The sequence below is a fragment of the Cladophialophora bantiana genome (assembly GCF_000835475.1).
Source record: "Cladophialophora bantiana CBS 173.52 unplaced genomic scaffold supercont1.4, whole genome shotgun sequence".
Classification (NCBI taxonomy): domain Eukaryota; kingdom Fungi; phylum Ascomycota; class Eurotiomycetes; order Chaetothyriales; family Herpotrichiellaceae; genus Cladophialophora; species Cladophialophora bantiana.
This window is the reverse complement of record NW_015971578.1, coordinates 1,841,174-1,860,338: the sequence shown is the minus strand read 5'-3', so window position 1 is coordinate 1,860,338 and position 19,165 is coordinate 1,841,174. Positions and strand designations below refer to the sequence as shown.

Genomic DNA, 19,165 nt, shown 5'->3' with positions numbered 1-19,165 from the left:
ACATGCCCAAAATAGATGCGCTCAACTACTTCATTAAGAAGAAGCATTCTAGATTTTCTACATCTCAACCTGTTACATACAGGTGTATTCGAGTCCCGCCCTTGTGCTCGAGAACGGCTTGACATGCATGGCATGAGATGGACGATGTCCTGTCAATATCACGTCAAGAACCAGACCATATACCAGAACATATACCAGATCCAGAAGGACCAGCGCCAGCAACAGCACCAGAGGAACCGGAAGAAGAACCAGAGGCTCCCGTCCCAAATGCCATTGAAGGCAAACATATAATCCTCCCTTCCCTGCTCTCTGAAATCGGTTTTCTCCAAAACAATAAAGTGCCTCCCCTTCCCCCTCTTTGTAAGCCTCCAAACAAGCCATGGTAACTTCCTTCACCCCGCTCTGCTCTACCACTCGCCATAGCTTCATACCCGTCGAGATTATCACATCCAAAACAGGACAAAAAGAAGGGGGGTCTCGTCTCCATGTCACATGTCCCGTGCATGCATGCAGGGTCGGTTTGTCCGTCCGTCCATCTAGACACGATCCAACTTGGCCAATTTCTTCCGTTGCTCCTCGCGCTCCGCTTCCTTCTTGGCTCTCTCCTTGGCGTTCATGCGCCCCGTCTCCTCGTCATGATCGTCATCGTCGCTGAACTCATCGTCGTCGTCGCCAGCTAGTTGAAAATACTCCTCTGCCTCGTCGGCCGTCGGTGCCGAGGGGCCTTTCTGTAGGGCGCCGGGCCTTCTCTTCCTCGCCTGGCCCACCACGAGGGTCAAGACGACCACTTCGACCACAGCCAGGGCGACGCAGAGCGAGATGACCGGCCAGCCATAGTGTCGCAGCATGAGGCCCGAGACGACGTTGATTATGCCGACGGGGAGCACAACGCGGCCTAGGATGACGTGGACGGTGCTCATCCAGGTCTTGCGGCCGCCGGTCGAGATGAAAATGACGTGGTGTCTCCAGCCCAGGACGACCTGCACAGCCAGTGCGCAGACGATGAGAATGCCGACGTACTGATGCGTGATCGAGATGGAGCGAGAGTTCGTGAAGCCGATCAGCGCGCCGATGGAGACGGAGATGGAAGACAGAGAGTTGACGGTCCAATGGTAGTTGAACGCCGTTCCTGCCGCGCTCGTGCGTGGAGAGCGGAGGAGGTATATTGCCAAGGGGTAGCCGACGAGGAAAGGCATGGTCATCAGGAAGCCATGGAGGTGCCTGTTATTGCACAGCAAATGGTCAAATGTGATCTCAAAAAGGAAGAAACTGTCCTTGTGGCACTCATAAAAGAGCAGAGAGACATGGGAAGGGGATATACATACCACATCATCGATCTGATGTTCCACTGCTTGACCGACTTGACCGGCTGTTCGACCTTGCTGCCATCGTCGGATCCGGGTGCGGAAGTGTCGCTATCGGGACTCGCATCTGTGGGAGCCGGCGCTGATTCATCGGCCTCTTTATCCACAGGGTCTTCGGGTACCGCTTCTTTCGAGTCGCCCTCACCACTTCCACTGTTAACTTCACTTGTTCTGCCGGCGCCATTCTGTGCCGCAATAATCTCATCCCCTTTCTTCAACTCCTCTTCCGTCGGCGCCTTGGGCTCTGCGGTCTCACTGATCCCAGTATGATCATTTAACTCGTTGATGTCGCCAAAAAATCCGACATCGCTCCTCGCATTCAACAGATCAACCCACAAAAACCCGAAACCTAGCCCAAACTGGTGCATATCAATGGCCCTCTCGACCGAAAAGTCCCCTTCGAAGTCTTGTCTGAAGTTGGAACTCCATATCATGGCTTGGTTCGTGGTGTCGTTCTTGACCGCAAGCTCCGGGGCTGCCCATTTGTCGTATCCGCGGACGATGAAGTCCGCGATGCCCAAGTGCGAGGGCTTCGCTTGCATCTGCTCTGAATACCAGTCACCGGTGTAGTCCTCGAAATGGGTCGTCACCACGTCTACCTCGGGAACATAGCCGCTGTAGAAATCCTTCATCTCATCCATGGGTCGAGGAGGATGATGTCCGTCCACAGTCCTTACGGTCAAGGTCATCGACTTATCCTCCGAGTTAGGATCACCGTATATAATAAACATAAGAGCGCCTTTCATCTGTGGTCCGAGTCCCAGGGAGGCCCAGCCCTTGTTGGAGGATTTATACCGGAACATCCACATGCGGATGTACAGGTCGGACTGTTGCGTGGTCTCATTGAAGTAGTTTACCATGCTGAAAGCCTGATCTGCGCGGCCGGACTGCCCTGTATGCTTGACGAATTGGAGTGGTCGATAAGCGATGGTGAGGGTGCTGAGGAATAAGAGTGCCAGCGTGGCTGGCAACGACAAAAAGGCCCCAAGCATCTTGACAACCCTGACCCGGCGTGAAAAGTGCTATGTCGAAATGAAAGAAGAGGGTGATGATACCAATGCACCCAGCTTATTCAAGATAATCGAATAACTGGGAGAAGCTGAACGTGAAAGTGAGCCAGGCACCCCGTTAGTCGCGTGCACCTGGGGTTATTGTCGTGGATAGGGGGGCCCTTGGGCGACCCGCTCGTCAGAATCACTCCGAGTTCTCCGGTCAGGCAACACAATCCAGAATTGGTAACAGTCCCCCCCTTTTTCCTTCATATACAGTCTAGTCTGGACGAGACTAGAGAGCAAAGAAAAACAATCGCGAAAGGGAAGAAGAGAGAAATCACGGAACAGGTAGAAGGGGTTAACGAGTGAGGGGGATGGAAGAGAGCGATGATTCAATAAGGGGCAGTTGATTCGAAGTTGAAGTTGAAGTTGGTGGAGTGAGAGGGTTGGATAAGAAAAGACGCACTATACCAGATTTGGCTCTTGGCGTCCAGAGGGAAATAAGGCTGCCAATTTCATATTTCGCCTTGTCATCCAGGGGCTACAGTACCGTAGGTACATATAAGTACTACGTACAGGGCACTCGGTACACATCATCCAACCCACCCTGCCGGTGGTATGATCTGTTGTTCATCGCCTCAAGCCTCGCCTATCGTCAACACGCCTGCCTTGACCCACTGAATCGCTAATACCAAGGGGCCCTGTCCAATGTGGCCATCTTTCGAGTTGGATGCTCGTGGTATTGCCGGCGCGAGCGAATGCAAGATCGGGCAACTTCGTAGCCTGACTAAATGACAATAGAGGCACAGCGATATGATCTCAATGGGTGCAATTTTGCACAAAGAAATATTCCTGAAATTCCTTATAGCGAAACGAACCTATCTAGCCATTCGCTGCTAAAGCACGCGACATAAAGTCAAGATCATAGCGGGGCATGAGGGCATTTTCGTCGCATTCGTCGCATCCCTTTGCCGCTGTCTAGTCGCTGTGTCAGGCGCTGCTACCACCTTACGACTTCACGACAACTCTCTTCTCCAGCGGCTCGAACGTCTTGTCCTGTGGTCCGCCCGTGGGCTTGCCGAACACCAATTGAGCCTTCAGTTTCCACGACTCGGGGATATTGAAAGTTGACTTGATGTCGGCCGTGATGCCGGGGTGGAAGTTGAAGTGTTGGAGGTTGGCGCCCAGGCCCTCGGCTTCGAGAGCAGTCCAGACTGCAAGCGAAGGAGAGAATTAGTACGTACAAGAAGCGACGAAGACGGAGGATGTGGGGTTCTTGGGGTCCAAATTTTGACTTACCGATAAATTGATGCATGCCAGTGGAATGATCAGACCCTGTAGGAGGCATTATTTCGTCAGCACACACCTTAAACCAAACGCAGCTCAGCCTAAAGGGCGTGTCCTCTCACATTCAGTCAACATGGGCTTGACCATGGCGTTCTTCTCTCCCAACGCATCCAACGCCGCCTGATCCTCAAACCACATCACCGTCCCATAACTGCCCTTCCATCCGGCAATTCGACCATCCATGTACGCTCTCATCCCCTCGTCCAGAGGCACCTGGTCCATGTGCTTCTTGACGATGTCCCAGAGTTTTGCGTGGTTCTCCTTGAACAGAACCACCGCACGGGCCGATTGCACATTGTATGTCGAGGGCGCCCATGTGACGGCGAATTTGACAATCTCTTCGATCTTGGAATCCGGGACGGTGGACTCAGCCGACAGACTGTAGATGGAGCGGCGGCCCTTGACGAGGTCCAAGAATGTGTCGGATCCGCCCATGGTCGCTGAAGAGCTATTCTTGTTGCGAGTGTATGGAGATGTTCAACTGGAGATGAGGATAGGTAACTTTTGTCAAGTTTCGCTGGGAACCAAGCGGTAGGGCGTTTTCTCTCCCACGAAAGTAGAAGTCACAAAACAGCCTGAGAATGTGGAAAAAAACAGCTCACTAGGCGAAGGGAGGCCTTGAGGCCCTTTTATCTTGCGACTTACCTGCATTGAACACCCAAGATCACAAAATACGACCCGCGCCAAGAGCGAATTGCATTAAAAATCAAAATACTGCTCGGTCCGGTTGCATATCTGTCCATGGCCTTTGGCCCCGTCAGGCGCGATGAAGGTGGCCTCAGAGTCCCGCATAAGGACTCGAAGGAAGCCAGCTGGAAGCTGCAGGAGCTGGTTCTGCTTCGGCCCGTCCAAAGCTTTTTTTCTGGGCTTATTTGGATAGATTCATAGGTAATTAGTTAATGCAAGGGCAAAACACGGAGGGGGGACTCGGCCGACAGAAAATCCACGTCGCGGATTTGCTGGCGGATTCCTTCTTCGTATGCGGGCGCTGGCCGAAAGGTATGTCGTTTCTGGGAACCAATCAATGCAAGTTCTGACACGGTCTGGCAGCTCCTGCGTACTGCCCTGTGTCTGGGATCCGGAAAGGTGGGTAAGCAGAACAGGAGATGACCTCTGTAGATTGGACAGCCTTTGCGAATAAGCATATGCCCGGTGAGGTTATGAGATATCCTAGTCAGGTCCTGAAGAAGGGCCATCGGTCCCAGCCAGCGAGTATTCAATCCCCCCACTTCATCTGTTCGGCAGTATCAGGCTCTGCGAGCAATGCGGGCATAGTGTCTATCGGGCGAGAAATTTTGTCATCACGTGACTATGGACTGCATTGATCCCTCTCAGATATTTCCAATTTGTCTGATCAATTCGTGATGCAGCAAGATGTGTTGGTCAGCCGGTGGAGATGATGTGGAGATGATGCGGAATATAAGGATTTGCGACGAAGGGCAAATGAAGAGAGCTCAAAAGCGGTGTCTGAAACTGGGCTACACCATTTGCGGGCCAGGTATGTATATACAAAACTTCCACCCGAGAGATTAGAAATCTTCCGATTTATTAGTTTGGACGATACATAGGGGAATTTAATCAAGTTGACTTCATTTGATCGTAAGCTGCTGGCCTGGGACATTTTCTCCGACAATATCTCGAACATGACGCCAAATCTCTGTCGTGGGCCGTGGTATGTGGAAAGCTGTGAGCACATTTTCATTGCAGTTTTCGTGGCTTGAAGCGGCAATAGAAGTCGTGCTCTTTGACAAACCAGGCTATGCTTCAATGAGTACCGAATAATAAGGGCCTATCTTGAGAGGACTCACCATTGTGCAGTTTCCAGTCTTTGTTGGGGTTATCGAAACGTACCTGAAGAGGACTTCATGTCAGCCTTGTGACTAGGGGAATCGTGTCAAGTCGGCGTCTCTCGGCGAACACTCACCTCGAAGCGACGTAGGAATGCCGGGATGAGCTTGTACATCTCCAGCAAACTGATATTCTTTCCAATACAGGTTCTGGAACCGGCTCCGAACTGGAACAGTGTGCCGTTCATTTCCTTCAATTGCTCTTTTCCAACATCGAGCCACCTCTCAGGAATGTAGCTGTCGATCTGAGATCCAAAGACATCTTCGCGTTTGTGGATAACCCACGCATTGCAACCGACAATCGTCCCCCCGGGGACAAAGTGGCCATCGATTTCGATCCCCTGCGGAGGGGTGACTCTTTCCAGGGGCAATCCTGCGGCTGGGTGCATTCTGAACGCTTCTTTGATGCAGGCGTCAAGGTAAGGGAGTTGTTGAGATTCGGTCCAAGTGATCGTTCCCGTGGGTCTATCCACAATTCTCCCCTCCTCGACGGCTTCATTCAATTCTTGCATCAGTTTGTCATAGCACCGCGGGTTGCGGAGGAGATAATAAAACACAGCCGCCAAGCTGATAGCGGTAGTCTCGGACCCCGCGAACGCCATCGACACCGCCATGGTTAGGACTCTCTGGTCGGTCATGAACTCTGGTCGATCATTTTGCGCCTTCAGGAACATTGACAGAAGATCCGGCCTGTCCGTTCCTTTCTCAATGCCCTGCGCCTCCATCTCGGATAGCCTCTCCTGCATTCGTTGAACGGCAAATGTGGCGATGGGAAATGCGAAGAGCTTGACTCCAAGTCGGTCAAGCAAGAGAACCAGTGGGTTTTTCAAAAATAGAAGGTCGAGCCATGGCATTTGCCCAACCTGCTGGCGAATTAGCTTGGTGACCTCCATTTTAATGCCAGACACTGACCGGTGCCACATAGGAGAATAGCCGCCCAAGGTATGCAATCATGCCGTCGACATCCTCATTTCTCTCCAAGAAGCCATGGCGCTTGCTGTATGTAATGTATCCAATGACCTGGAGTGCGATCAGAACCAGCCGTACTGTGTCGACCATCAAGACTCACATCGAACGCGAAATACTGAAGCCACTCTGCGAAATCACAGACCTTGTCTGGCCTAGCGAAGAGTTTCTCCGTCTGGTCCAGAAAGACCTCGATACATTCGGTGACGCCGGGCTCATACTGAACCAATTGGCTCATGGCGAATGCATTGTTGACGGATCTGCGCAGGTTTGCATGATACGATTCGTCAGTGGTGGAGAATAGGGAAGGCAATCGCTTGCCCTTGCTGACGCCCATCTGTACCGGATAGAATCCAGACTAAGAAAAACCATTCAGTAGATGCCGAATAGAAATCGAAGAGGGTCATACCTTGACAAAGCCCTTGTTCAGGCCATAGATAGTCTTCAACGCCTTGGGGCTTGCGAATGAGAGGGTGTTCGGTCCAAGTCTAACAACATCTCCATGCTCGCGGTGCAATTTGAGATGCGTAATATCTGGTCGTCGTCCACATACGTCAAAGAACCTCCACCAATCCGTAAACCTCGCCAATACTGGTCCGGGATATTTGTTCAGACCATGGTTGAAATAATTGCTGAGGAGATAGCCCACAGCAACAACGACCAGCGCTATGGGCCAGTTGTTGACAATGGCCGGTAGGATGGATTCGATCATGGTTAGGCAGTATCGATGAGCAAAGGGGAAAGATGCGGCTGAATCAGTGGCGAGGGTTCACGACAATACCTTTTTACCTTGGTTGAAGGGAAATATGATAAGTCGAGTCGTTTTTAGCGAAAACATGTAACTCCTCGCAACACCGTGGACGTCAAACGGCATTTCCGAGACCTGGTTCCGTCACCGTGAGAATCAAGATCCATCCGATCTCAACAGCCATGGCTGATACTGGAAAGAGTCAAGTGGCCCATTGAGCTTCGGCAGTTCACTTTTGCACGAAGGGGGCCATGGAGCGGGCCCTACACAAGCGTCGTACTATACCTTCAACACGCAAGGCCAGCAAATAGACGGGCTTGCTAGTGGCCATGGTCCAGTCGGGGCCCGTCACGCAGTCCTGCCAGATGCAAGCCGTCATGGCCACGGCACATGCTTTAACAGAGGCCTTTAAGGACGTCAAAAGCCAGTAAGGGGAGGCGTGGCGAACAAGAAGGGCAACTCTGGGGTCCCAGTGGAAAGTTCGGCTCAGAGCGGCAATGAATGTGGGGTGTGGCGTGGGTGCCAGAGTCGCAGACCCAGCACCGGGAAAGGGGAAAATGGATTTCTCGAGGCTTTCGGCGAGCATCTCAGGTCGTGGTCAGCAACGAAAGAGAGACGAGCAGCGTTGGGCGTTGAGGTTTGGGATGATGGATCTGCCCACCAGCCTTTGCTGGGTGGTAGCCGCAGGCGACGCTCGGCAGATGGTCTCGAGGTCCAACTGCCGACTGAACCTCCGTCCATGGTTGCACCATGCGCCATTGACTGCTCCCTCCTGGTGCCTCTGGAACACGCTGACCGACAGGCCTGCCTCAAATGAACCATCCTGATGCCGAGATTGTCAACTGCCGACATGGAGCCGAAACCACTAGAAGCGGGCTCACGGGATATTTTTGATCGTCCGGATCGCCGTCAGTGATGATGGGGACACAGGCACTCAATGGACACAAGGGACACGTCCCCTCGCAAAAGTCCACCAGGGAGAATGGGTACTGGTGATATGACATCAAAGAGACAGACATGCGCGCAACATACATACATCCTGCTTCCCTCTCCCCTCCGGCAGTTGTGCGGTCAGCAACCCTCGGGAATTATACTGTACTCCTTCTACGAGGAGAATCTCAGGAGACAGACGATGAGGGCTAGAAAAATAGACCAATACTTTTGAACAGGACACGGCAAAGACAAAGGATCAATTGAAATCCCATTCTGAATGCAACAGCCTTTGGAGGAACGAGGAAGGATAATTCCTATCTTACACAAATTCCAAGCTAGCCAGATGGAATTGCTCGAGATGGTAGAACAAAATCCCTCCTTCTCCATTGATCCGTCTGCTGCTCAAATGTTCTTTTTGGTGTGGATTCATTGCCATTTGGTCAAAACAATAACCCGATCTTTCTCCCTGCAAATGCTTTGCTCTCTGCCTCCGAAGTCGCCAGTACAAGTAGTTTGACGCGATCGAGTCAACGAGTGTTGCTTTTCACATAGTACAAAAGTCGGTGGGGAGTTTTCCATGTCGAAGAGAATGGTAGGTGCTGGCCTTGCGCCTTTTGCTGTTTCTGAGGTTGGACGACGGCGATGATGTACGACGTTACTTTCCACCCAAGCTAGGGAAAGCAGATTCGTCGTCGACTGCAACCGGGGGACCGTCTCCGCGGCCGCCACGGCCTCGCCCTCGGTTCTCACCACGGTCGCCACGTCCTCGCCCACGGCCGCCACGAAAGTCCCCACGATCGCCTCCTCGTCCTCGGCCGCCTCCACGGCCGCCACGGCCACGAGACTCACGAGGCTGCTCTTTGAAGCTGTAGTCGATGTCGAGGAACTCCTTCTTCTGTGCGCGCTCACGTTCACGCCTTCCCTTCTCTTCACCCTTGAAGTAGTCCTCGTCTTCAGCTCTAGTTAGCTCTTTCGCGGCGGTCCATTTCTTATTCTCCTTCGCCCCTTCGTTCGGTTGACGAGCTTCCTTGAGACCGAGGCCTTCCATCCTCTTGGCAGCTTGCTCGGCCAGATAGTCGGCATACGACTTGTGGTGATCCTGAGGCTCTTCTGCCTCTGGCTCTGCCGGGATAGATTCTTGGACAGCCTCACCACCTTCAGGAATAGTGGCCGGTTCAGCATTTTCGTTCCACGCTGGGTTCTGGGCGCCAGCATCCCATCCGCCTTGCTTTTCTTCTTCTTTGGCCAAGGCATCGCCCGCCTTTTCATCGGCCCATTCGCCATCGCCAGTGTTTTCACCCCATCCATGTCCCTCTTGTTTCGGGTGATTGCTGGCTTGGTCAGCACAGGAACGAGCACTATGCTCAAGCGCACTCACGCTATACCAGTACGGCTGTGGCGATCACCACCCCGACGAGGTCCACGCGGACCGCGGCCATAACGTTGAGTGCCAGGGCCTCGATCGCGACCAACACGGTTGCCGTAGCCATCCTCGCCGCCACCTTCGGTGGGTTGGTCACGATTGTACCCCCTGCCTGTGGCTCTGTCGCGGAAAGCTTCATGGACAGTTAGCGACACGTAATTTATTTCAAATTCCAATTGATGAGTTGTGTATGTATACCTGCTTCATTGGCACTGAAGCCACCTCCACGATGACCACCACGACCGCGGGGAGCTACATTCGCGCGTTCGGCGGGAGCAGCTGGGGCTTCCTTTGGCGCATCGCGTTTACCGTGACGAGCGGCTGGCTTGTCAATGGCCTTTGTAGGTGGATCAGGCTCGCGGTCAGAATCCTGATCCGACGTATTTCCTGAATCATCAAAATCAATTGCGTTGAATCAAATGGCGCAGGTCGAGGGTCATACCCAACAGCTCGTAGAGGTTCTAGAAAGATTGCTGTCAGCGATTGAATGGCAAGGGTGATGACGGATGGAATTGTTGGAGATTCATTTTCTACTGATGCTCACCTTGCTCTTGACGTCCGCCATGACGTTTCCTCTCGAGCGCCTTCCGTGAAGGCTTCCTGTTAATGAAACTCCAACTTGGGAAGAAGGAGATGAGACGCCCGACCAAGACAACGTCCTCAACTACCACGTAGTAGGACCTTGTCAAGTCGAGATGAGGTTGAGTCTGATGGAGCGGTGATGAAATTCAGCCAGAACCTCGGACGCAAGAGCGAAATCATGCGCAGATTTCGAAAACAGACCACTGGACGCGCTAACTGCATTTGGGGAAATCTTGGCATTACTTAGGGCTAGGGCATGACGGCTTGCAATGGAGCAAATAGGTTGCAGGTTGCCTTTTTGGCGACGTACGAGAAGCAAAGCCACATGGCAGCAAGGCAGCAAAAGCATTATATAGGTTTCCCAAGTTCGTGCAATAGGTATCTACAGGGAAGCAATAAAACTGCTGTGGTCATAATTTTGCGTGTCGCTCTGAACAAAACGGGCATACGCGCAGAAAACCCTCGTCACTTCAGCCTCTTGCCCGCCCGGCTGGCAAGCAAATGCACCATCGCTAAATGCCCATTTGGTAGATGATCATGAATCAATATCAATACTCATGCTCAGACTAGCATTGTGAAAATGCTTTTCATGGTAAAACGCCCGCATCTTCACCGTCTGGCGTGTGTAGGTGGGTAAGGGTAAGGATTGGGAAAATGCATACTGGCAGTCAGACCAAATGGGTCCGCATCCAGGATGGGATCGTACGGATCGATGGTACCACCACCACCGCCTCCGCCGTCGCTAGCTGCACTAGTAGTTGTTGGAGGTGAGGCTTGCATGCCCATGGACATGCTCGCTGAAGTGGTTGTGGGAGGGAGTCGAAAGTTCGGGATGAAGCTATCGGTATCGACGTCGTCGCCGTCTAGGTCGTCCAGAATATCGGCCTGCGCATCGTACTCCTGTTCTGTACTCACGGAATCAGTCTAGGACGAACAAAGCTCCACATGCGGAAGGAGGGCAAAATGGAACGGGTCAGCTTGCCGAGTTGAGTGTAGTGTTTCTGGAATGAGGCTGAATAGTAGGTCTCTTGTTGAGTGCGTGGAGGATAAGCCTGTGATGTAGTCGGCCCAGACAGAAGATGTCCCTGAGGCCTAGGCTGCGGAAGGAATGAGCCGCGATGCGGCGGGGGTATGGTTCGGCCCTGTGGCTGCTGTTGATGCTGCTGAGTTGCCATCTCCGTTGCGGGTGAGGTCATCCCACCTTGCAGAGCAAAACCAGGCGATCTTGCTGTGGAAGGTGAGGAGTGCTGCGAGGGAGGAGTGGGCTGTGCTGTCGGTGAGCCTGCGAAAGTTCGCGTGCCTCCAACATGGGAAGGAGGATTTACAGTCTGAATTGGGGGTGCCATCGTTGGTCGATGTCTCGTCTGCTGCTGTCTGTTGAGCATTGCCTTTTGCATCGGCGAAGCCTGCCCAGTAATGGGAGGCGCGCGAAGTGGTCGAAGGGTGGGACTCCCCTTCAGCGCGAGTTCGGCTTGGACATCGATGCCTGGCAGGAAAGCGTCAAGGATTGAGATCGCACAAGGAGAGAGCGCAGAGCAGGGCATACCTTTCTCAAGCAGAATCCGTTCAAGCAACGAATTCTTATACCGTAGCATTAGGCACTCGTCGGCCGCTGCGCGGTGACTCTGTTGGAGATTCTGGAGAGTTTCCTCATGATGCTGGATGGTCGACTCGAGTTGTTTGATATACTCGGTCCGTCGTTCGCGAAAAGCCGCCTGCGCCTGACGATTACGTTGTTTGCGTTCCTCTGAGGTCGCATAAATCTGTCCGGCGAGTCAGTGGTCGCAATCTATTCTAGCAATGCTTCCCTAGGACTTACCGGCTTTCTGCCTCCTTTGCGCTTGGGCGCAGGAGCTGGCTCTTTAGACGTGTGGCCCGCGTCGCCTGCTGTGTCGTCCGCCGGCTCAGGGGTCGAGGCCGACGACGATGAATACTGTTCACCACTCGACTCCCGTTTTGGAATCACAGCGTCAGGTAGCGTGACGTCGGTGTTTGCGACAGAGCCCATTCCTTCTCCACGCAACCGAGTCTAATGCAATGTTCCTGGCATAAGCGCCGATAAGGAGATCGATTTGTCGAGATACGCGACCAGGGGTAAAGCAAGAATAGACGCGCCGCCTGAGGTGAGCTGATATCCAACACGTAAAATAGAGAGATAGTTGACAACAGGAAATAAAGATAAGAGATGAAGGTGCAATGAACTGCCTGGGGATGAAACGGGGGTGAGGTAATCGAATGAGCTAACAGATTTTTACGGGAGGAAGAGGGAGCACGGGATGGTGTGGGAGGCAAAAGCAAGGCTTATGAAAACCGATGCAAGAGCGCTCCAAGAATTGGTGTTCGTCCCTGCTTTCCCGTGGGTTGCGCCCTTGTGAACCCCCAGCTCAAACTGATTCAGACGTGACTTGGACTTCCGGCTGGAGAGGGGCAAAAAGCCTGCGACGACCACATCCGAGATGGCGGGAAAAAAAAATCCCAAACAGGCAAGTTGGTTGGAACTAGAAGGTGAGGAGAACCGGACGATCTGTGCGCCATCAACCTCTCAAATGAGGCGGTCAGTCCAGGCAAGTGGATGGGGCGCGGACAGCATTGCAGCGCCATAGGTCGTCTCAAAGGCCGTCAGATTAAGGGAAGCAGGTCGAGCATTAGGCCATGCTTTTTGCTGGGGGAGGGTCCTTCACGAGGGCGAGAAAAGTTTTTTCTTTCTCGAAACCACGGAGGAGGATGGAAAAGACGAGATGAAGCAAGGGGCGGGATTGGAGAGAAGTCGGGCACGCGCCACGTGGGAAAAAATTTTCACGCCGTGGTTTCCATGTGCGGGATCCAATGGCAGCGAGAGGTGCCCGCAAACTGTGCCTTGGAGTGGTTTAGCCGCGCCGACTAGCCGTTAAACAGGAAAAGTGAAACAAGGCTGATCCAACGTCAGGCGAGCGCCGGGCTGTAGGTGAGCTGCGTCAGATGAGCCTAATTCAACCAACAGCAGCGCTGCGGGAGGGCCTGGGCTTGATGGGCTAGCCTCTCCAAGCACCTCCAAGCACCCTCCGGGGTCCCTGCAAGCCTGGTAACAAGCCCACCAGCTCAGGTGCTGGCTCTACTTGTACTTGTTAGGAAGCTCCTTAGGACCAGCTAGCCAGCTCGCCAGGTGGCTTCCCCGCTCTTCCAGCATCGTCTTTCTCCGTGGACCATGGACCTCCCTGCATCAGTCAACGTGTGATGACAAAGCTCGTTTGTGTGACGATCGTATTGCTTGACGACAGCAGAGACACGGGTGAGGGAAGAATAGACATGATTGCCTCAAGCTTGAACCACAGCCAGCATCAGTTCCAAAGCCCTTCTCGACACTTCTCCATGCCTCCAGGGAAAATGACGGTCTAAGTTTCGCTCGTCCCAAGTCTCGATCATCATTCACCGCCAACTGCACACATGACTGACTTGGTGGGAGGCTGGGAGGCTGGGGAGGCAAGGAGCAGACCATGGTTAAGCCGCTCGACCAAAGGGATCACCTGCACTACAAGTATGCATGTTCGAATTGACTTTTGTCGCCAACCCGAGCTTCCGGGAAGCTTGAGGATGTCGCGGTCAACTGCCTCCTCCAGCGCTCCTGCGTTGGCGGTTTGGAGAGGCTGTGGGGTTGTCTGTAAATACATTGTGTGACAGAAAGAGACAGATCACAATGAAGAATGGGTGAGTTTTCAGTGAGTGCACAATGATTGAATTGGCATTTGGGAGCAACTCGAGACTGCAGACTGAAATGGCCTCCTGCCTCCTGCCTGTTTTTTGCTTTTATGGGGAAAAGCAGGCGCACTCATACCTCTTGTCGCTGTCTCACGCATCATGTATGTACAGCAGGTGCTACTGGTTCCTGGTGCCCGTTTCCCTCACAGGACCCTCCCTTGTGAGGGCTCATAGCCTGCTACCCTCGGTCACCAGCAAGAGAAAACTTGTAACTCAACACTCATTTCTTTGTTTGTGACTCGAGACTGCTATTTGACGGATTCAAGGAACCTCTTACCTATATTCCTATCAGATGACTGGATCAAGCGACCCCTGATGGAGAATTCCACGGCCAAAGGTGAGGGATTCATCTGACGCCTCTGGCAGCCGTCGCTCACAAAGCTTCAGCTTCAGATCCCACGAAGCGATTCCATCTGCCTAAGCGAATGTCGACGGATGACGGAAAGCTAGCGCGATTTCCACTGGCTTCGATGGAGGCATTCACTCGCCCCATATCTGCTCTAGCCCGGCATCGAGTCCATCAACTTACAGACATACGAGAAGTTTCCGGCTCCTCCAAAACGGCGACACTGGGCCATTCGGTGCGAGAGTGGAATGACGGTTGCATCGACAGACCCGCAACCCCCGCGCCTCAAGCGGATGCGCTTTCACATACCACCTCCTCCGAGTATCTTACACCAACAGCGTTTCGTGCCGGCCCCAGAAATTATACAACAGGTCTTGGAAGTCGTGCAACAAGCGCAGTCAGCCTGCCCCATAGACCCGTCCCCGAGCGCAAGTCTTCCGCCAGTATTCTCTCCCGGAGCCTTGGCGGTCCTGTGCAAGCTTCGATGCGTGAGCTGCCCACATGGAGAATCGCAGAACTCGATGGCACCGATACCCTGGTCCGCGACACAGGTCGAGCCGAGTCCCCTGTTCGGCGATCAATAGGTCGTGCGGCTCAATCATCTGAGATTCTCCGTCCTGCCTTCACGCGCACCTTTATTCGCACCTCGCCTCCGCACGAAGTATTGGACCACGGTAGCAGTCGTCACCCTCGGGTAGAGCTTTCGGTCAGCGTCCCCTCTCCACTTTTTGTAGGAGGTGGCACAGTGGAAGGACAACTCACCATTCAGGTGGATGGCGGAGTAGCAAGAAAGCCCAAGACGAAGCCCATCTACATCTCCAAAGCTTGCGTTGATATCATTGGCGTGGAAGAAGTCAACGATGGCCGACGCTGGGTATTTCTGTCGCTTGCAACAGAACTATTGGACAAAGAGAATCCTCCTCCACCCTCCCTGGTCACATCGCAGACCCCTGAGCCTGGTGCAGATCTGTGGTGGGAGATGAAGTCGGCTTCGTCGCTCGTTCCCTTCTGCGTCAACCTGCCTCTGAAGCTCGGTCCTCCTCCTTACGCTTCGAGACAAGCTTCCATTCGCTATCTCCTGTGCCCTTCGATTGTGGTCAAGACCGGAGACAAACGAACCGTGATCAGACAGACATAGAATGTTCAGATGCTCACTGTTCACGATCCCGAGAAGGCATTGGCAAGTCTGGCGAGTCCGCTTTTGGCCGCGGATACGCTGTACCTGGCTAGAGAGCCTGATATCCAAACAGTGAAGTTGACCGCTGGCCTTCATCGCCAGACCTGGGTCAATGGCGCGTTGATCTTCATTGACGTCCACGTTGCAAACAACACGGCCAAATCAGTCAAGAAAATCGAGGTCCAATTGGAGAAGACGACGCTCTGGTACACACACGCTCCAGCTGGTACTGCAGAGAAGACCGCAAATTATCTTCGTCTGCCAAAGCGGACAGACACCGAGATCGTGAGCGGAACCACCCTGAAGAAATCAAACACTTGGAAAGGAGTGCCGTCTCATTCATCAGATGTTCGCACAATTGAACTGGAAGCCCCGCGCGGTCACGTCACCATCAGCACTGGGAGGTATTTCGAGGTTCGGTACTTTGTCAACGTCGTTGTCACAGTGAAACTGTTCAAGACAGTGGCGGTCCAACTTCCTGTAACAATCATACCTATCAACTCCTTGGATATCTTACCAAACTCGCTCGCGCAGGTTGCCGCTTCGATCGAAGCGAAGAGATCTAAAACCGTACCAGCTCCGTCTGCTGATCCTGGTCATGCGACCTATCACCCAGGGCAAGTCTTTACAGTTCCAGTCCGACGCTCCGCCGAGCGTGTGAGAGAAGAAAGACCAGTGCCGCCGGGTGATCTGGACAGCCTAGCAAATGATATTGACAGGTCTCCTCGCAAATTAGTGCGTACCCATGGCCATTGTAGGAGAGGTCTTTCTGGGACGACCACTGACGAGAACGCCGCTCTGGGACGCCCAAGTATGGCGTCATCATCACACCACCATCTCCATAGGCACCCGAGCTGTTACCACTGCCATATCGCACCCGAGAACTCTTCTCCACCGAAGCCAATAGGTCCCCGCTTACCTCGACTTCAGGTCTCGACATCCGGTTTAGGATTCTCAGAATCCGAGTTCGAGATACCCCCCGATTCGCCACCTCGAAAAGTCATGCTGAGTGAGCAAGAGCGAAACATGATCAATCGGCAGAGAGAGCTTCAGAACCGACAACAAAGAAGCCAGTGGGCACCAAAGAGACCGAGGAGGGAGAAGAAACGAGGAGACGAGCCACGCACGTCAAAGGACCAGCCCAGTTACACCAACGTTGTGGCGGATCCAAATGCTGGGCCCAAACCATGTGATTTGGGGGATCTTAGCCCCGGAATCAGGATGTGGGCCGACGGCACGGCATCTCAAAAACCAATGCTTTTATCCAGCGGGTCTGCAGTCTGCAGATCAAGATCCAAGACAAACCCTGAGGGACTGAGATATCGTGCCAGCATCAGCAAACCGCGACGAAGATCGAGCACAGACAGACACGAACGTGCTCGTGCATCGGTCGGTGGACCAACATATGGCGCGATGCCTCGCAGATTTAGCAAGGACATGGCGCAAAGAGGAAGCCTGGATCAGTTATTTTGAGTTCTCCGGGTGTGGTTGATGGACTGTTTGGCTGGAATATGATCATTGCCGTATCGCTTGACGGCACGGGACAGTTGTATCGGGTTTGAAGCAGTGTATGTGGAGCCTGATGATATGGTATGAAGCATCGATCATCAGGTTGTAAAATATACGATAGAATCATAGCAATATACTAGCTTCGCAGCCTTGGGGAAATTGATCCGGTACGTATGATTGGCCAGTCTACGACCGAGGTTGGATTTCGGACCATGGCTCAGCCTTGCCAAGTTCCCCCATCTTGCTGCGAGTCAGCGTCCTTCGTGTCATTGCACAAACCAGTGGTAAGTCATCGACTTTGATGTTGTTTGGGATATCCTCGGAGGTGTCGGCATCATTTAAGTTTCAGTGGGCAATGTTATACGCAGTACGGGCCAGCCCACGGCCATCCAGTCAATCAAGGTACCGTTCGAGAGGCAAACGAGATAATCAGGCAATCTCTACCAGAAGTTCTCAAAACCGCCAAACAGGAGTCAATTTCGGGAATCAGCCTGCAGCCTCGAAGAAGGCCACCAGGCGTGCAAGTCGGCCTCACTGCCTGTTACGTACAGGGGCGGCGACCTGACGCGTTGCGCAACGGCGGCGTAACGCCGTACTTATCTTTGGTCCTACCTTTCCTTCTCAAGGGGAGGGAGTTGAGTGCTGAATCTGGAGGGAAGAGACGATCCTTGACCCGAGTGGATTTTCGTGGTCACTCTCGCACCTTTTTTGGTTTCCCCTTCTCAGAAGGGTTTTTGACTTTTTCTTTGCTTTGCAAAAGGAAAGGGAAGGGAAGGGAACGAGCGCGACATTGCGATGGCCGAGATCAAGGACTTCAACAGCCTCTTCAGGCTCGATGGGAAAATCGCCGTTGTCACTGGAGGTGCGTTATTCATCTCTTTTCAACATTTCGTTTTGGGTATACACCGGGCAAGACAAGAGTTCTTTTCGTCGTGCTATGCTTTCCCCGTAGTCCTCCATGTACCTTTCTCTGCCGCCGGTCAGATGGAGGTCATCTATCCGTCCTCCCTCCCTTTCCCATGCTTCCCCCCTCCCTGCACATACCACGAGACCCTCCAAAAAGGTCCCCAGAAATGGTTTCTTGTCTCGCATAAATGCTCACGCGCCATGACGCTGGCAACCAGGCTCCCGCGGCATCGGCTTGTACTGCGCGACCGCCTTTCTGCAGGCCGGCTGCTCCAAGGTGATCATCACGGCGCGCAACGCCGAGAATCTCGCACAGGCCGTCACCCAGCTCAACGCGCTGCCCAACATCCAGGGCAAAGCCGTGAGCATCCCGGCCAACGTCGGCCACACGGACCAGATCGAGAAGTTCGTCCGGGACGTGCAGGCCGAGATCGAGCGCGACGAGAGGCCCGGCAGGGGCCTGGATATCCTCGTGGCGAACGCGGCGGCGAGCTGGGGCGGGCCGTTTGAGAGCTTCGAGGATTGGAAGAGCATCAAGACTTTGGATTTGAATGTTAGGGGCGTGTTTAATTTGTGCAGGCTGTATGTGCTCTCTTTCCCAAATGGCCCATTCCGTTACTCCGCTGTTTTGTTGCCCTTGGGGTCTTTCTTCTCTATCTTTCCCTCGACGATGATGTGGATGATGGGTACGGATTACTGACTTCTTCTTCTCGTTCGATGCATCGACACAGGATGGTCCCACTCCTCTCCAGCGCGGCGACGCCCGAAGACCCCTCGCGGATCCTGATCACGTCGTCGGTCGGCGGGATCATCGTGCCGCACGTCGGGGCGCGGGGCGCCATCATGTACTCCGTGTCCAAAGCTGCGGCGCACCACCTGGGGCGCAACCTCGCACTCGAGCTGATCCCCAAGAACATCACCACGAACATCATCGCGCCGGGCTTCTTCCCCAGCCGCCTGGCGAACCCGCAGATCGACTATCTCGGCGGCGAGAACGTCGTCGGCAAGCAGAACCCCGCTGGCCGCCTGGGCAGGCCCGAGGACATCGCCGGCCTAGTGGTCTATCTGTGCAGTCGCGCCGGCAGCTATGTCAACGGGGAGGACATCTCTGTTGATGGCGGCGCGAGGTTGAGGGTTGGCACACATCCGGGCAGCATGGATGAGAGGGGGAAAGCGGGTAGTAAATTGTGATAGGGACAGACAGAGAGATCGGTAGAATGAAGTGGGATGAACGGATTAGACAAAGAGGAGCAGGACGAGGCCGCAGTGCTGCGCATGGATCGCTCATTT

At 53.6% G+C, this 19,165-nt stretch overlaps 7 protein-coding genes across 7 annotated transcripts; 2 read left to right on the top strand and 5 right to left on the bottom strand.

The window, feature by feature from the left end:
• Positions 1 to 536: 536 nt before the first annotated feature.
• On the bottom strand, positions 537 to 2,356 carry Z519_03450 (uncharacterized protein; the record flags this gene model as incomplete). The annotated part of the gene is made up of 2 exons (XM_016761200.1): positions 537 to 1,221; positions 1,326 to 2,356. The coding sequence occupies 2 exons, from the start codon at positions 2,354 to 2,356 to the stop codon at positions 537 to 539; spliced, it is 1,716 nt and encodes a 571-aa protein (XP_016623050.1).
• Positions 2,357 to 3,364: 1,008 nt separating this feature from the next.
• Z519_03449 (uncharacterized protein) lies at positions 3,365 to 4,138 on the bottom strand (the record flags this gene model as incomplete). Its single annotated transcript, XM_016761199.1, has 3 exons — positions 3,365 to 3,570; positions 3,656 to 3,691; positions 3,766 to 4,138. The coding sequence occupies 3 exons, from the start codon at positions 4,136 to 4,138 to the stop codon at positions 3,365 to 3,367; spliced, it is 615 nt and encodes a 204-aa protein (XP_016623049.1).
• A 1,263-nt stretch (positions 4,139 to 5,401) lies between these two features.
• Z519_03448 (uncharacterized protein) lies at positions 5,402 to 7,228 on the bottom strand (the record flags this gene model as incomplete). Its single annotated transcript, XM_016761198.1, has 6 exons — positions 5,402 to 5,460; positions 5,512 to 5,554; positions 5,628 to 6,413; positions 6,463 to 6,570; positions 6,620 to 6,874; positions 6,926 to 7,228. 6 exons carry the CDS (start codon positions 7,226 to 7,228, stop codon positions 5,402 to 5,404), a joined length of 1,554 nt encoding a protein of 517 aa, XP_016623048.1.
• Positions 7,229 to 8,852: 1,624 nt separating this feature from the next.
• Z519_03447 (uncharacterized protein) lies at positions 8,853 to 10,185 on the bottom strand (the record flags this gene model as incomplete). The annotated part of the gene is made up of 5 exons (XM_016761197.1): positions 8,853 to 9,528; positions 9,576 to 9,753; positions 9,819 to 10,007; positions 10,063 to 10,081; positions 10,165 to 10,185. The coding sequence occupies 5 exons, from the start codon at positions 10,183 to 10,185 to the stop codon at positions 8,853 to 8,855; spliced, it is 1,083 nt and encodes a 360-aa protein (XP_016623047.1).
• A 626-nt stretch (positions 10,186 to 10,811) lies between these two features.
• Positions 10,812 to 12,210, bottom strand: Z519_03446 (uncharacterized protein; the record flags this gene model as incomplete). Its single annotated transcript, XM_016761196.1, has 4 exons — positions 10,812 to 11,107; positions 11,173 to 11,688; positions 11,749 to 11,965; positions 12,022 to 12,210. 4 exons carry the CDS (start codon positions 12,208 to 12,210, stop codon positions 10,812 to 10,814), a joined length of 1,218 nt encoding a protein of 405 aa, XP_016623046.1.
• Positions 12,211 to 14,362: 2,152 nt separating this feature from the next.
• Z519_03445 (uncharacterized protein) lies at positions 14,363 to 16,933 on the top strand (the record flags this gene model as incomplete). Its single annotated transcript, XM_016761195.1, has 2 exons — positions 14,363 to 15,403; positions 15,431 to 16,933. 2 exons carry the CDS (start codon positions 14,363 to 14,365, stop codon positions 16,931 to 16,933), a joined length of 2,544 nt encoding a protein of 847 aa, XP_016623045.1.
• Positions 16,934 to 17,764: 831 nt separating this feature from the next.
• Positions 17,765 to 19,066, top strand: Z519_03444 (uncharacterized protein; the record flags this gene model as incomplete). The annotated part of the gene is made up of 3 exons (XM_016761194.1): positions 17,765 to 17,831; positions 18,094 to 18,457; positions 18,607 to 19,066. The coding sequence occupies 3 exons, from the start codon at positions 17,765 to 17,767 to the stop codon at positions 19,064 to 19,066; spliced, it is 891 nt and encodes a 296-aa protein (XP_016623044.1).
• Positions 19,067 to 19,165: the final 99 nt, after the last annotated feature.